The following is an 18,620-nucleotide window of genomic DNA, read 5'->3' as shown; positions in this document are numbered from 1 at the left end:
CATTTCAGAAAACACCACAACATTTCAGAAAACACCACAGCATTTCAGAAAACACCACAACATTTCAGGAAACACCACAGCATTTCACAAAACACTACAGCATTTCACAAAACACTACAGCATTTCACAAAACACAACAGCATTTCAGAAAACACTACAGCATTTCAGAAAACACTACAGCATTTCAGAAAACACTACAGCATTTCACAAAACACAACAGCATTTCAGAAAACACTACAGCATTTCAGAAAACACTACAGCATTTCAGAAAACACCACAGCATTTCAGAAAACACCACAGCATTTCACAAAACACTACAGCATTTCAGAAAACACCACAGCATTTCAGAAAACACCACAGCATTTCAGAAAACACCACAGCATTTCACAAAAAACTACAGCATTTTACAAAACACAACAGCATTTCACAAAACACCACAGCATTTCAGAAAACACCACAGCATTTTACAAAACACAACAGCATTTCACAAAACACCACAGCATTTCACAAAACACCACAGCATTTCAGAAAACACTACAGCAGTTCACAAAACACTACAGCATTTCAGAAAACACTACAGCATTTCACAAAACACAACAGAATTTCAGAAAACACTACAGCATTTCAGGAAACACAACATCATTTCAGGAAACACCACAGCATTTCACAAAACACCACAGCATTTCACAAAACACCTCAGCATTTCACAAAACACAACAGCATTTCAGAAAACACAACAGCATTTCAGGAAACACAACAGCATTTCAGAAAACACAACAGCATTTCACAAAACACCTCAGCATTTCACAAAACACAACAGCATTTCAGAAAACACAACAGCATTTCACAAAACACAACAGCGTTTCACAAAACCCCACAGCATTTCAGGAAACACAACAGCATTTCACAAAACACAACAGCATTTCAGAAAGCACCATAGCATTTCACAAAACACAACAGCATTTCAGGAAACACAACAACATTTCGGAAAACACCACAGCATTTCAGAAAACACTACAGCATTTCACAAAACACAACAGCATTTCAGAAAACACTACAGCATTTCAGAAAACACAACAGAATTTCAGAAAACACGACAGCATTTCACAAAACACAACATCATTTCAGGAAACACCACATCATTTCACAAAACACACCAGCATTTCAGGAAACACCTCAGCATTTCAGAAAACACTACAGCATTTCAGAAAACACAACAGCATTTCAGAAAACACTACAGCATTTCAGAAAACACTACAGCATTTCAGAAAAGACAACAGCATTTCAGGAAACACAACAGCATTTCACAAAACACAACAACATTTCAGAAAACACTACAGCATTTCAGAAAACACCACAGCATTTCACAAAACACCACAGCATTTCAGAAAACACTACAGCATTTCACAAAACACCTCAGCATTTCACAAATGACCACAGCATTTCAGAAAACACTTCAGCATTTCACAAAACACCACAGCATTTCACAAAACACAACAGCGTTTCACAAAACACCACAGCATTTCAGAAAACACCACAGCATTTCACAAAACACAACAGCATTTCAGAAAATACCACAGCATTTCAGAAAACACCACAGCATTTCAGGAAACACCACAGCATTTCAGAAAACACCACAGCATTTCAGGAAACACCACAGCATTTCACAAAACACCACAGCATTTCACAAAACACAACAGCATTTCACAAAACACCACAGCATTTCACAAAACACAACAACATTTCACAAAACACAACAGCATTTCAGAAAAGACAACAGCATTTCAGGAAACACAACAGCATTTCACAAAACACAACAACATTTCAGAAAACACTACAGCATTTCAGAAAACACCACAGCATTTCAGAAAACACTACAGCATTTCAGGAAACACAACAGCATTTCAGAAAACACCACAGCATTTCAGAAAACACCACAGCATTTCAGAAAACACTACAGCATTTAAAAAAACACAACAGCATTTCAGAAAACACAACAGCATTTCAGAAAACACTACAGCATTTCACAAAACACAACAGCATTTCAGAAAACACAACAGCATTTCACAAAACACCTCAGCATTTCACAAAACACCACAGCATTTCAGAAAACACCTCAGCATTTCACAAAACACCACAGCATTTCACAAAACACAACAGCGTTTCACAAAACACCACAGCATTTCAGAAAACACCACAGCATTTCACAAAACACAACAGCATTTCAGAAAACACCACAGCATTTCAGAAAACACCACAGCATTTCAGGAAACACCACAGCATTTCAGAAAACACCACAGCATTTCAGGAAACACCACAGCATTTCACAAAACACAACAGCATTTCACAAAACACCACAGCGTTTCACAAAACACCACAGCATTTCAGGAAACACAACAGCATTTCAGAAAGCACCATAGCATTTCACAAAACACAACATTATTTCAGGAAAAACCACAGCATTTCAGGAAACACAACAGCATATCGGAAAACACTACAGCATTTCAGAAAACACCACAGCATTTCACAAAACACTAGAGCATTTCAGAAAACACAACAGCATTTCACAAAACACTACAGCATTTTACAAAACACAACAGCATTTCAGAAAACACTACAGCATTTCAGAAAACACCACAGCATTTCACAAAACACTACAGCATTTCAGAAAACACCAGAGCATTTCAGGAAACACCACAGCATTTCACAAAACACCACAGCATTTCACAAAACACAACAGCATTTCACAAAACACAACAGCATTTCACAAAACACCACAGCATTTCACAAAACACAACAGCATTTCACAAAACACAACAGCATTTCACAAAACACCACAGCATTTCACAAAACACTACAGCATTTCAGAAAACACCACAGCATTTCACAAAACACCACAGCATTTCACAAAACACAACAGCATTTCACAAAACACAACAGCATTTCACAAAACACCACAGCATTTCACAAAACACCACAGCATTTCAGGAAACACAACAGCATTTCGGAAAACACTACAGCATTTCAGAAAACACCACAACATTTCACAAAACACTAGAGCATTTCAGAAAACACCGCAGCATTTCAGAAAACACTACAGCATTTCAGAAAACACCACAGCATTTCACAAAACACAACAGCATTTCAGAAAACACAACAACATTTCAGGAAACAACACAGCATTTCACAAAACACAACAGCATTTCAGAAAACACCACAGCATTTCAGAAAACACCACAGCATTTCACAAAATACAACAGCATTTCAGAAAGCACCACAGCATTTCACAAAACACAACAGCATTTCAGAAAACACCAGAGCATTTCAGGAAACACCACAGCATTTCACAAAACACCACAGCATTTCACAAAACACAACAGCATTTCACAAAACACAACAGCATTTCACAAAACACCACAGCATTTCACAAAACACAACAGCATTTCACAAAACACAACAGCATTTCACAAAACACCACAGCATTTCAGAAAACACTACAGCATTTCAGAAAACACCACAGCATTTCACAAAACACCACAGCATTTCACAAAACACAACAGCATTTCACAAAACACAACAGCATTTCACAAAACACCACAGCATTTCACAAAACACCACAGCATTTCAGGAAACACAACAGCATTTCACAAAATACAACAGCATTTCAGAAAGCACCATAGCATTTCACAAAACATAGCATTATTTCAGGAAACAGCACAGCATTTCAGGAAACACAACAGCATTTCGGAAAACACTACAGCATTTCAGAAAACACCACAACATTTCACAAAACACTAGAGCATTTCAGAAAACACCGCAGCATTTCAGAAAACACTACAGCATTTCAGAAAACACCACAGCATTTCACAAAACACAACAGCATTTCAGAAAACACAACAACATTTCAGGAAACAACACAGCATTTCACAAAACACAACAGCATTTCAGAAAACACCACAGCATTTCAGAAAACACCACAGCATTTCACAAAATACAACAGCATTTCAGAAAGCACCACAGCATTTCACAAAACACAACAGCATTTCACAAAACAAAACAGCATTTCACAAAAAACAACAGCATTTCAGGAAACACCACAGCCTTTCAGAAAACACCACAGCATTTCAGGAAACACAACAGCATTTCAGAAAACACTACATCATTTCAGAAAACACCACAGCATTTCACAAAACACAACAGCATTTCACAAAACACAACAGCATTTCAGAAAACACCACAACATTTCAGGAAACACCACAGCATTTCACAAAACACAACAGCATTTCAGAAAACACCACAGCATTTCAGAAAACACCACAGCATTTCACAAAATACAACAGCATTTCACAAAACACAACAGCATTTCAGAAAACACCACAGCATTTCAGAAAACACCACAGCATTTCACAAAATACAACAGCATTTCAGGAAACACCACAGCCTTTCAGAAAACACCACAGCATTTCAGGAAACACAACAGCATTTCAGAAAACACTACATCATTTCAGAAAACACCACAGCATTTCAGAAAACACCACAGCATTTCACAAAACACTACAGCATTTCAGAAAACACCACAGCATTTCAGAAAACACCACAGCATGTCAGAAAACACCACAGCATTTCACAAAACACAACAGCATTTCACAAAACACAACAGCATTTCAGAAAACACAACAGCATTTCAGAAAACACCACAGCATTTCACAAAACACAACAGCATTTCACAAAACACAACAGCATTTCAGAAAACACCACAGCATTTCACAAAACACTACAGCATTTCAGAAAACACCACAGCATTTCAGGAAACACAACAGCATTTCACAAAATACAACAGCATTTCACAAAACATAACATTATTTCAGGAAACACCACAGCATTTCACAAAACACAACAGCATTTCACAAAACAAAACAGCATTTCACAAAACACAACAGCATTTCAGGAAACACCACAGCCTTTCAGAAAACACCACAGCATTTCAGGAAACACAACAGCATTTCAGAAAACACTACAGCATTTCAGAAAACACCACAGCATTTCACAAAACACAACAGCATTTCACAAAACACAACAGCATTTCACAAAACACCACAGCATTTCAGAAAACACCACAGCATTTCACAAAACACCACAGCATTTTACAAAACACAACAGCATTTCACAAAACACCACAGCATTTCACAAAACACCACAGCATTTCAGAAAACACTACAGCAGTTCACAAAACACTACAGCATTTCAGAAAACACTACAGCATTTCACAAAACACAACAGAATTTCAGAAAACACTACAGCATTTCAGGAAACACAACATCATTTCAGGAAACACCACAGCATTTCACAAAACACCACAGCATTTCACAAAACACCTCAGCATTTCACAAAACACAACAGCATTTCAGAAAACACAACAGCATTTCAGGAAACACAACAGCATTTCAGAAAACACAACAGCATTTCACAAAACACCTCAGCATTTCACAAAACACAACAGCATTTCAGAAAACACAACAGCATTTCACAAAACACAACAGCGTTTCACAAAACCCCACAGCATTTCAGGAAACACAACAGCATTTCACAAAACACAACAGCATTTCAGAAAGCACCATAGCATTTCACAAAACACAACAGCATTTCAGGAAACACAACAACATTTCGGAAAACACCACAGCATTTCAGAAAACACTACAGCATTTCACAAAACACAACAGCATTTCAGAAAACACTACAGCATTTCAGAAAACACAACAGAATTTCAGAAAACACGACAGCATTTCACAAAACACAACATCATTTCAGGAAACACCACATCATTTCACAAAACACACCAGCATTTCAGGAAACACCTCAGCATTTCAGAAAACACTACAGCATTTCAGAAAACACAACAGCATTTCAGAAAACACTACAGCATTTCAGAAAACACTACAGCATTTCAGAAAAGACAACAGCATTTCAGGAAACACAACAGCATTTCACAAAACACAACAACATTTCAGAAAACACTACAGCATTTCAGAAAACACCACAGCATTTCACAAAACACCACAGCATTTCAGAAAACACTACAGCATTTCACAAAACACCTCAGCATTTCACAAATGACCACAGCATTTCAGAAAACACTTCAGCATTTCACAAAACACCACAGCATTTCACAAAACACAACAGCGTTTCACAAAACACCACAGCATTTCAGAAAACACCACAGCATTTCACAAAACACAACAGCATTTCAGAAAATACCACAGCATTTCAGAAAACACCACAGCATTTCAGGAAACACCACAGCATTTCAGAAAACACCACAGCATTTCAGGAAACACCACAGCATTTCACAAAACACCACAGCATTTCACAAAACACAACAGCATTTCACAAAACACCACAGCATTTCACAAAACACAACAACATTTCACAAAACACAACAGCATTTCAGAAAAGACAACAGCATTTCAGGAAACACAACAGCATTTCACAAAACACAACAACATTTCAGAAAACACTACAGCATTTCAGAAAACACCACAGCATTTCAGAAAACACTACAGCATTTCAGGAAACACAACAGCATTTCAGAAAACACCACAGCATTTCAGAAAACACCACAGCATTTCAGAAAACACTACAGCATTTAAAAAAACACAACAGCATTTCAGAAAACACAACAGCATTTCAGAAAACACTACAGCATTTCACAAAACACAACAGCATTTCAGAAAACACAACAGCATTTCACAAAACACCTCAGCATTTCACAAAACACCACAGCATTTCAGAAAACACCTCAGCATTTCACAAAACACCACAGCATTTCACAAAACACAACAGCGTTTCACAAAACACCACAGCATTTCAGAAAACACCACAGCATTTCACAAAACACAACAGCATTTCAGAAAACACCACAGCATTTCAGAAAACACCACAGCATTTCAGGAAACACCACAGCATTTCAGAAAACACCACAGCATTTCAGGAAACACCACAGCATTTCACAAAACAAAACAGCATTTCACAAAACACCACAGCGTTTCACAAAACACCACAGCATTTCAGGAAACACAACAGCATTTCAGAAAGCACCATAGCATTTCACAAAACACAACATTATTTCAGGAAAAACCACAGCATTTCAGGAAACACAACAGCATATCGGAAAACACTACAGCATTTCAGAAAACACCACAGCATTTCACAAAACACTAGAGCATTTCAGAAAACACAACAGCATTTCACAAAACACTACAGCATTTTACAAAACACAACAGCATTTCAGAAAACACTACAGCATTTCAGAAAACACCACAGCATTTCACAAAACACTACAGCATTTCAGAAAACACCAGAGCATTTCAGGAAACACCACAGCATTTCACAAAACACCACAGCATTTCACAAAACACAACAGCATTTCACAAAACACAACAGCATTTCACAAAACACCACAGCATTTCACAAAACACAACAGCATTTCACAAAACACAACAGCATTTCACAAAACACCACAGCATTTCACAAAACACTACAGCATTTCAGAAAACACCACAGCATTTCACAAAACACCACAGCATTTCACAAAACACAACAGCATTTCACAAAACACAACAGCATTTCACAAAACACCACAGCATTTCACAAAACACCACAGCATTTCAGGAAACACAACAGCATTTCGGAAAACACTACAGCATTTCAGAAAACACCACAACATTTCACAAAACACTAGAGCATTTCAGAAAACACCGCAGCATTTCAGAAAACACTACAGCATTTCAGAAAACACCACAGCATTTCACAAAACACAACAGCATTTCAGAAAACACAACAACATTTCAGGAAACAACACAGCATTTCACAAAACACAACAGCATTTCAGAAAACACCACAGCATTTCAGAAAACACCACAGCATTTCACAAAATACAACAGCATTTCAGAAAGCACCACAGCATTTCACAAAACACAACAGCATTTCAGAAAACACCAGAGCATTTCAGGAAACACCACAGCATTTCACAAAACACCACAGCATTTCACAAAACACAACAGCATTTCACAAAACACAACAGCATTTCACAAAAGACCACAGCATTTCACAAAACACAACAGCATTTCACAAAACACAACAGCATTTCACAAAACACCACAGCATTTCAGAAAACACTACAGCATTTCAGAAAACACCACAGCATTTCACAAAACACCACAGCATTTCACAAAACACAACAGCATTTCACAAAACACAACAGCATTTCACAAAACACCACAGCATTTCACAAAACACCACAGCATTTCAGGAAACACAACAGCATTTCACAAAATACAACAGCATTTCAGAAAGCACCATAGCATTTCACAAAACATAGCATTATTTCAGGAAACAGCACAGCATTTCAGGAAACACAACAGCATTTCGGAAAACACTACAGCATTTCAGAAAACACCACAACATTTCACAAAACACTAGAGCATTTCAGAAAACACCGCAGCATTTCAGAAAACACTACAGCATTTCAGAAAACACCACAGCATTTCACAAAACACAACAGCATTTCAGAAAACACAACAACATTTCAGGAAACAACACAGCATTTCACAAAACACAACAGCATTTCACAAAACACCACAGCATTTCAGAAAACACCACAGCATTTCACAAAATACAACAGCATTTCAGAAAGCACCACAGCATTTCACAAAACACAACAGCATTTCACAAAACAAAACAGCATTTCACAAAAAACAACAGCATTTCAGGAAACACCACAGCCTTTCAGAAAACACCACAGCATTTCAGGAAACACAACAGCATTTCAGAAAACACTACATCATTTCAGAAAACACCACAGCATTTCACAAAACACAACAGCATTTCACAAAACACAACAGCATTTCAGAAAACACCACAACATTTCAGGAAACACCACAGCATTTCACAAAACACAACAGCATTTCAGAAAACACCACAGCATTTCAGAAAACACCACAGCATTTCACAAAATACAACAGCATTTCAGGAAACACCACAGCCTTTCAGAAAACACCACAGCATTTCAGGAAACACAACAGCATTTCAGAAAACACTACATCATTTCAGAAAACACCACAGCATTTCAGAAAACACCACAGCATTTCACAAAACACTACAGCATTTCAGAAAACACCACAGCATTTCAGAAAACACCACAGCATGTCAGAAAACACCACAGCATTTCACAAAACACAACAGCATTTCACAAAACACAACAGCATTTCAGAAAACACAACAGCATTTCAGAAAACACCACAGCATTTCACAAAACACAACAGCATTTCACAAAACACAACAGCATTTCAGAAAACACCACAGCATTTCACAAAACACTACAGCATTTCAGAAAACACCACAGCATTTCAGGAAACACAACAGCATTTCACAAAATACAACAGCATTTCACAAAACATAACATTATTTCAGGAAACACCACAGCATTTCACAAAACACAACAGCATTTCACAAAACAAAACAGCATTTCACAAAACACAACAGCATTTCAGGAAACACCACAGCCTTTCAGAAAACACCACAGCATTTCAGGAAACACAACAGCATTTCAGAAAACACTACAGCATTTCAGAAAACACCACAGCATTTCACAAAACACTACAGCATTTCAGAAAACACCACAGCATTTCAGAAAACACCACAGCATTTCACAAAACACTACAGCATTTTACAAAACACAACAGCATTTCACAAAATACAACAGCATTTCACAAAACACCACAGCATTTTTACAAAACACAACAGCATTTCAGAAAACACTACAGCATTTCACAAAACACAACATCATTTCAGGAAACACCACAGCATTTCACAAAACACAACAGCATTTCACAAAACACCACAGCATTTCAGAAAACACCACAGCATTTCACAAAACACCACAGCATTTCAGAAAACACCACAGCATTTCACAACACACAACAGCATTTCAGAAAGCACCATAGCATTTCACAAAACACAACAGCTTTTCAGAAAACACCACAGCATTTCAGAAAACACCACAGCATTTCAGGAAACAAAACAGCATTTCACAAAACACAACAGCATTTCAGAAAGCACCATAGCATTTCACAAAACACAACATTTTTTCAGGAAACACCACAGCATTTCAGAAAACACAACAGCATTTCAGGAAACAGCACAGCATTTCAGGAAACACCACAGCATTTCAGAAAACACTACAGCATTTCAGAAAACACCACAGCATTTCACAAAACACTACAGCATTTTACAAAACACAACAGCATTTCACAAAACACCACAGCATTTCACAAAACACGACAGCATTTTTACAAAAAACAACAGCATTTCACAAAACACCACAGCATTTTTACAAAACACAACAGCATTTCACAAAACACCACAGCATTTTTACAAAACACAACACCATTTCACAAAATATAACAGCATTTCACAAAACACCACAGCATTTTTACAAAACACAACATCAATCAATCAATCAATCAATGTTTATTTATATAGCCCAATATCACAAATGTTACATTTGTCTCAGTGGACTTCACAGTTTCTACAGAATATCAGTATGACAATACGACACCCTCTGTCCTTAGACCCTCACATCGTACAAGGAAAAACTTCCGGAGAAAACCCACAGTTTAAAGGGGAAAATGGGAGAAACCTCAGGGAGAGCAACAGAGGAAGGATCCCTCTCCCAGGACGGACAGACGTACAATAGATGCCGTGTGTAAATCGAAGAGATAATACATTTTACAGCATTGGTAGTCCAAATGTTTGGAAATGCATGTGTCTATAATAAAAAGATGAATCCACGAGGATGTCAACAATCCTGTGGGAGCCATCAGAGACTGGTTCAGGCACGACGCGAAGTCCAGGACTCAAATCCAGAACTCAGGATAGAGGATCCAGGACACAGGATCACAGCAACAGGATCAGCCAATCCAAGATGGCAGCACGTCTGTACCTGAGACCTTTCATGTCTGTTCTAGTATTGTCTACGTGATATCTGTTATCTTTGTAAAACACAGGTCAATATCTGTTTTGGACAGTACAGCAGGGCGAGTGTTGTTGATGCCATGACGTTACGGCTAAACATTACTGCCGTTCCTGGGACTGGGATCACTCTATCCGCTTGGACTGCGGATCCTGTGCTCACTTCCCGGTGCTGAAACGCCACCTGTGTTTCACTTGATTTTGGACTTTGGTGGACTGGGGTCGTTGAGCTAAAGCATAGCATGACTGGGCTTATGTTCATACAACAACTTGGGTGAAAAGGAAATGTTTCATTGTTATCCCGCTCCTACTATCAGGCAATGTTCATCCAAACCCTGGACCAGATTTTAGTTGTCTGAGTGCCTCTGATGATTTTAAAGCAATGTCGGGTCTTGGTATCATACACATAAATGTCAGTAGACTACTTCCTAAAATGGACCACATGAAAATCTGGGCAAAATCCTCTGATTCTGATGTTCTTGTTTTTTCTGAAACTTGGCTAAAGAAATCTATCACGGACAAAGACATTGCAATTAAGGGTTACAATGCGTTTCGTTGTGACCGTCCCAGAAAAGGTGGTGGTGTCGCAATTTATGTAAAAACAAAATGTGATGCTACCATCCAATCATCTGTGTCTCTTAGCAGACAATTTGAACTACTTGCGCTGAAATTGGAACTTCTTAAGGGTGATTTTATCACTGTTGTAGGGTGCTAAAGACCCCCTTCAGCAAGCATTGAGGCTTTATCATCACTGAGTCATCAGTTATCTTGCTTGGATTTTAATGAGATTTTAATTGCTGGAGACTTTAATTGGGACTGGTTTTCCTCTCTCTCCGATAGTTTTAAATCAACCTGTGACTCTTTTAATCTTACGCAACTTATCAATAGCCCAACTCGTCCTAATCTTAAACACCAAGATAAATCGTCTCTTATCGACTTATTCTTAACAAATGCGCCTCATAAGTTTTTGGATATTGGTATTTTTGCAAATGATATGAGTGACCATTGCGCTATAGCTACAATCAGGCAAGCTAAGCTTCCAAAAACAAGACCACAAATAGTTTTTAAACGTGACTTTAAACATTTCTGCGAGCAAGCCTTTTTTCATGACCTGTGGGATTTTGATTGGAACAAGATCTCTCTCATTAGTGATGTTGAACTGGCATGGGATTATTTTCATGAGGCTTTTACTAGAATTATAAACAAACATGCTCCTTTCCGCAAATTTAGGGTGAAAGGGCTAAAAGAAATCCCTGGTTTAATCCTCAGCTGGCCAGCATTCTAAAAGAAAGGGATATTGCCTGGTCAAGGTCCAGAAAATCGAAATCCCAAGTGGATTGGATTGTTTTTAGACAGCTCTGAAATCGTTTCACCTTCCTAGTAGGGGTGAAACGGTATCCACATTCATCCAGTACCGTCACGGTTCGGACGTCACGGTTTGGCACATGCACGACGAATACGCCTTTTTTTTACGAGTGGGAAAAAGGTCTGTCATTCAGGGCAGTATCCATTACACTATTCATAATCCAGGGGGCGGTATTGCGCCTAAAAGCTGTTTGCCAGCCGCCCTTAAGCAACAAATGAAGAACAAGAAGAAAACACAACAAAAAAAACAAAATACAAGAAGAAGAAAAGTTGGTATGGTGATTTCAGATAACACACAGGAGCTAGAACCCACCTGCTTCTTTTAAGGCCCAATCCCAAACCACTCCCTCGTCCCTACCCCTCCGTGACGGAGTGAACTCCGTCTGTAGCCACACTCGCAGCTCAACGAGGCTCCCTCCTGTCAGATGGAGGGTGTAAATACAGCAGCAAGCTTTGGGACGGCCTCCCCTCTCTCCGGCAGAAACAGGAAATGCCGTAACTGTATGTAACAACGGTTTCAAATCAGCATCTCTTAGATAAAAAGTTTAAATGAATAACTCAAATAAAACTCCAAACATCTTTCATTGTGTTTCAAAGCTCTTTTAGTTTTAAACCTGATGTTTATAAGCTTCTTAGTTTTTGCAACGGACATATACACAACTTTATAATAGAAAGGAACACATTTACCTTTTTCTAGACTAAACACAGGTATGATCCTAAATTAAAAACATATGAGGTTGTTAACATTGCAGTTTATCAGTGGATGTTTGCTGGAACTACTTGTAAACAGCGTGTTTCCTGACGGACACACACAGCGTGACTCCGGTCAGGTAGAGACCGGTCTCAAGTCAGCACCGCTTCAGACTCGCTGTTTGAGGGCTTGATAGCCCACTCCCCCTCCACACCGCTCCACACTCGTTGCTTTGGAACAGCCCTCAATATGGTGGACCCTCCGCGTGAACGCGCAAACGGAGGGGTTGGGTGTAGGGGGCGGTTTGGGAATGGGCCCAAATCAGCTGTGTGGGAGCATTTCGGGTTCCCTGTGCAGGGGCGGACCTAGCACATTTGGTGCCCTAGGCGAGCTTCACCACTGCGCCCCCCCCCAAAAAAATATCAAAACATCTTAACAGTTATACAGTAAAGTACTGCAGCTTTATTTATTACAAGCAAGAACAAGAGCTAAGAATAAATGTAAAGTGCACACTAAAGAATTAAAACAAATAAACAACTTAGCTAACAAACAATAATAATATCAACAAACAATAAAAGAATGTGCAAATTTGCTTTCAAAGAAAATTAAGAAGAAATGTAAAGTGCACACTAAAGAATTAAAACAAACAACTTAGCTAACAAACAATAATAATAATAACAATAACAAACAATAAAATAACGTGCACATTTGCTTTAAAAGAAAATTATGTATTGTAAAATATGTTACACATGTCAAATAATCAAAATATAATATGCTAAATAAACAAACAAATACATAAAAATTACAAATTCACTTTGTCTCAAGAACTATTTACAATCCACTCCCTATCATCACACAAGGTTGGCCTACATATTAGCTCCTACTGGTTTCCATTTACAGTGCAATCCTTCTGGCCTTCCTCCCTGCAAAGTCATCAATCACATCATCATATGAAATCTGACCACCAACCTCATGGTTAATACTGATTACAGCCAGACCACTGAGGCGTTCTTGAGCCATGGTGGACCTCAGGTATGTTTTCAAGAGTTTTAATTTGGAAAAACTCCTCTCGGCTGAAGCTACTGTTACTGGTAGCGTTGCACTGATCCGCAGAGCAATACACAAGTTGGGATATATTTCGGTGAGCTGCTTTGTATGTATGAATTTCAACAACTCAAGAGTTGTCATGCTCTTTGATGGCAAGTCAGGTACATTTTCCAACTCCTGAGCCAGCTCCTTCCCATCCAAATCAGATTGCCCTCCATGGCTTAAGGTGTGTGCAAGTGCCTCTGCTTGCTTCATCAGCTCTTGGTGTGGCAGGTCTGGGAAGTTGTACAGAATGCCAAACTTGTCTTGCACATGTTCAAGAGTGGTAAACCTCTCCTTTTGTGCTGACACTGCAGCATCTACCACCACGTTAAAGAACGTTACCTCCAGATTTTGCAAGGCATTCCTCAATGGCTCATCAGGAGACTCATATGAGAAGTGCCTCTTTGTTGACTTCAGCCGCTTTTGCACAAGGACTGCATCCACATTCATGTCTTCACACATGTCCTTGGCTGATGTTTGTGCAGCCACAAAGCCTGTGGCTCTGTAGGATTTGAGAGCTTTTTCAGTCTTTTTCAGTAGACTTACTGCTACATCCACTTGCATTGTTTGGGACTGCAGGACTTTGCTCACCTGCTGAATTTGACTTAACATGTCATACCAGACCACTGTGCACAGTGAAAAGCGGAATGACCCCACTTCTTCTGCCAGAGACTGGGCTTCAATCCTGATGATTGGGTCTTTGGCCTGGTTTCTCACCTCAAGCAGTGCCTCTCTCACAGCTGCGGCTTCATATCGCAGAGGCTCCACAGCTTTCACTCTGCTCTCCCATCTGGTTTCTGACCACATTTTGAGTGAAAGGTTGACGTGTTTCTTGAGGATGGCCCATCTCTGTGTAGAGGCAGAAAACAGGCAGTATAGCTTCTGCACAATGCCAAAAAATTATATGGCATCTTTGGAGCTTTTGGCAGCATCAGCAATGACCAAATTGAGTGTATGTGCCCCACAAGGCACAAACAAAGCTCTTGGGTTCAACTGCAGTAGCCTGGCCTGTACTCCCTTGTTCTTCCCTCTCATATTTGCGCCGTTGTCATATGACTGTCCTCTGCAGTCATCAAAGGCAATCTGCAACTCCTCCAGCCTCTTCAAAATCAGGGCGGACAAACTTTCACCAGTGGACTCCTCTGCTACTAGGAATCCCATGAAGTGCTCTTTAATCTGGGGGTCTTCTTCCAGTGTCACAATTCTGATGACTACTGACAGCTGTTCAGTGTGGCTAACATCCGGGGTGCAATCTAAAATGAGGGAAAAGTACTTGCATTTCTTTATTTCTTGCACTATTGTTGATAGAATCTTTCCACTGATGCATTCAATCAACTCATTCTGAATGGTTTTGCCCAAGTAGCTATGGTGGGATGTTTGACTTTTAATCTTGTGGATGTGGTCTTTCATCACTGGGTCAAACTGCGCCAAAAGCTCAACCTCTTTCAAAAAGTTTCCATTTGAAGGAGAGTATTTCTGTCTTTCCTCTCAATGCCATATTTCGCCCTGCCAGAGACTGTACAATAGCAACCAGTCGTGTCAGCACTGCTCTCCACCGACTCTTCTCTGCCTCAAGGAGGGCCTGCTCTTGTTTGTCTATTGTTGTACCTTGTTTTAATCGAACTGCCAATTCTTTCCATGACGCCAAATTGTTCAGGTGTTCCGGACTATTTTCATGGCTGGTCAAAGCAGCACTTGCATTTTTCCAATCCGACAGTCCTGCATTTGTTAAATTAATTTGTTTTGGAGATAAAAGTTGACAACAAAAACAAAAAAGACTGTTCTTCTTTTTTGAATATGTCACCCAACTTCTTTTGATCCTTTCTCCATTTACTAAGGTCCTGCTGAAGTACTGGTGGTGGCAACTTCTCCCATCATCTCTCCTTGGGAAAATGAAATCAGGTGTTATCTGATATGGTCCTCTCCGAACAAACTCTGTCCTCATTGTGTCTGTGAGATGTGAAGGGCAGTCAGCAGGATCGGTTGGTAGTGGATCGTCTGTCTTTGCTGCATCTGGAGGGCATGTGAAGCACATTTTCTCACCTCATATTCACAATATCTTCACACACACACACACACACACACACACACACACACACACACACACACACACACACACACACACACACACACACACACACACACACACACACACACACACACACACACACACACACACACACACACACACACACACAAACAACCCCAATTCCAAAAAGGTTGGGACAGTGTGTAAAATGTAAATAAAAACAGAAAGCAATTATTTGAAAGCATGAGGACAATTAGGTTTATAGCTAAACATCTTTACATTCATAAGGCACACACCTGAGAAGAGTGTATGGGTGGAATCTGTGGTGCAATCAGGATGAGATGCAGCAGGCTGTTCTGACGTTCCTTGCAGTGGTTCTGGGCCTATACATATATAGAGAACACACAAGAGCAAATATATTGGCTGGATTAGAAATGGCACGACAGTCATTTTTACATTCAATTATTTATCATCACATCAGGAACATCTATTGACATATTGTACTCACCAGAACAAACAGACACAGTGGTCAGTGGCAGGGTGGAATCAGTGGTCATCTCATCAGGATGAGCAGCTTGCTGTTCTGACGTTCCTTCATGTGGTTCTAGGTCTATAAATATAGAAAGAACACACAAGAGCAAATATATTGACTGGATTTCACATTCAATTATTTATCATCAGGAACATCTATTGACACATTGCACTCACCTGAGGAAGCCGGCACAGCTGAGGTGCATGGCGGTTCCTTGTCAACTGATGCAGCAGATGGTCCCAGATATTTTAAAAGTGAATCTAAAATGATATAACAAAATGTGTATTATCAACATTGAATCATTTCCATTTGTTAAATGTAGCTATTATTTAGTTAGTAAGCATTAGGACAGCCTGACAGGTCTGATTCAACTAATCAAGAGCTATGCCTATCTTATTAGAACAGTTGAATCAGGTGTGTTAGTTCTGGGTTGGAACGAAAACATTCAACAGGACTGGAGTTGAGAACCACTGAGCTAGTTAGCTAACGTTAGCGCACATTATGACAGGGTTGAATTTGGCAAATGTTTGACTCGGATAGTCAATGTGCTTTCTGAGGTAAACTTAACGTTAGCTAACGTTACCAACTAACTAACATTCCACCACACTGGCTAGCTCGCTACACCAAAACTAACATTGTTTTTATTACTAATATTTCTATTTCATGACACAAAGAAAATAGCCTTATGACAGTTTCGACTGAATGGCAATAACAAACGCTGGCTAGCTAACGTTGGCTTTGCTAACTAGCAAGATTACATGATCCATTCGCTAATGTTGACAATACAATCAAAATTGCATACCTTTCACCTTGGCACGTTTCTCTTCTTCTTCTTTTCTTCTGTTTTTATACTGCGCCCCAGATGGCTTTTGCCTCTTCATAGTTCTCTAACGTTAGTCTTTCTTTCCTCAACGCTCAATTTGATAAACACTTGACCGATACCCATCAATGCACAGCGCTCTAGCATGTTCTGACTGTGAACACCTAAAGCCGAGGCTCTCCGACCGACCGTTTTAGATTTTTGGCTCATTTTCCCTTATGTTAGAATTTTTTTTTTATGTAAGAATAATGGTTGCAGATATAGAGGGGGGGCGCCAAAACTGCGCCAAGCAAAAAAAAAAAAAAAAAAAAAAAAAAAAAAAAAATTGTTGCAATTTTGGGCGCCCCCCTCTGGGTGGCGCTCTAGGCAACCGCCTATATTGCCTGTAGGAAGCTCCGCCCCTGTCCCTGTGGACTACAATAACGATGGTGTGCGAGTGGTGGATCGGACGAGGACGGTGTGTCGGCGTTGTTAGACAGCGGTGTGGTATGCTAATGGTAACACACGCCAAACATGCTAAATCATAAGCCGTGAGACCAAAATAAATAACGGAAGCTGTTGGCATATATATTTAAACGGTATGCGCTCTTGAAACCCTTTCTTATTATTTACGATGTAATATTTTCAAGACATTCTTTTTAGTTTTACAGCTTATTGAACCTTTTTGTTTGACATCAGCCATTATAATAATAATCTGGGCATCTTGAGTGTGTGTGGTACTGTTTGTGGTTTGTTTTTAACAGTGTAATCAGTTAATTGTTCAAAATGTCAGAGTTCCTTATTTGTATACTGAAACTTGCACTACCGTTCAAAGATAAATAACAAGAAACCTGGAATTATGCATTTGGGATTTTTTTTTGCTTTTTCTTGTTGTACCAAACGCGTACAGAACCGTGACCCCCAAACCGAGGTACGTACCAAACCGTGAATTCTGTGAACCGTTGTACCCCTACTTCCTATAGTCAAAAACGCTAAATCTGAGTACTACATTTCTAATACTAATAGTAACTTAAATGATCCAAAGACATTTTGGAAGGTAATAAAAAACTCATTTGGAACAGAAACT

At 39.3% G+C, this 18,620-nt stretch overlaps 1 protein-coding gene across 5 annotated transcripts; it reads right to left on the bottom strand.

Annotated features, from left to right (window-relative positions):
* Positions 1-13,449: 13,449 nt before the first annotated feature.
* Positions 13,450-17,851, bottom strand: LOC307018526 (zinc finger MYM-type protein 1-like). Of its 5 annotated transcripts, none has more exons than XM_079648791.1 (5): positions 17,537-17,851; positions 16,911-16,994; positions 16,711-16,812; positions 16,499-16,585; positions 13,450-16,186 (listed from the first exon to the last, which is right to left on the bottom strand). In XM_079648791.1, the coding sequence occupies exon 5, from the start codon at positions 14,978-14,980 to the stop codon at positions 13,979-13,981; it is 1,002 nt and encodes a 333-aa protein (XP_079504917.1). In that variant the 5' UTR covers positions 14,981-16,186; positions 16,499-16,585; positions 16,711-16,812; positions 16,911-16,994; positions 17,537-17,851; the 3' UTR covers positions 13,450-13,978. The 5 variants fall into 4 exon arrangements, with proteins under 5 accessions (XP_079504917.1, XP_079504918.1, XP_079504916.1 ...); XM_079648790.1 differs by having other exon boundaries at positions 13,450-16,232; positions 16,911-17,851; XM_079648789.1 differs by having other exon boundaries at positions 16,911-17,851.
* Between the last annotated feature and the right edge of the window lie 769 nt (positions 17,852-18,620).

Source organism: Notothenia rossii, assembly GCF_949606895.1.
Source record: "Notothenia rossii genome assembly, chromosome: 1".
Lineage (NCBI taxonomy): Eukaryota > Metazoa > Chordata > Actinopteri > Perciformes > Nototheniidae > Notothenia > Notothenia rossii.
Note: the sequence above shows the minus strand (reverse complement) of the source record. Positions and strands in the feature narration are given on the sequence as shown.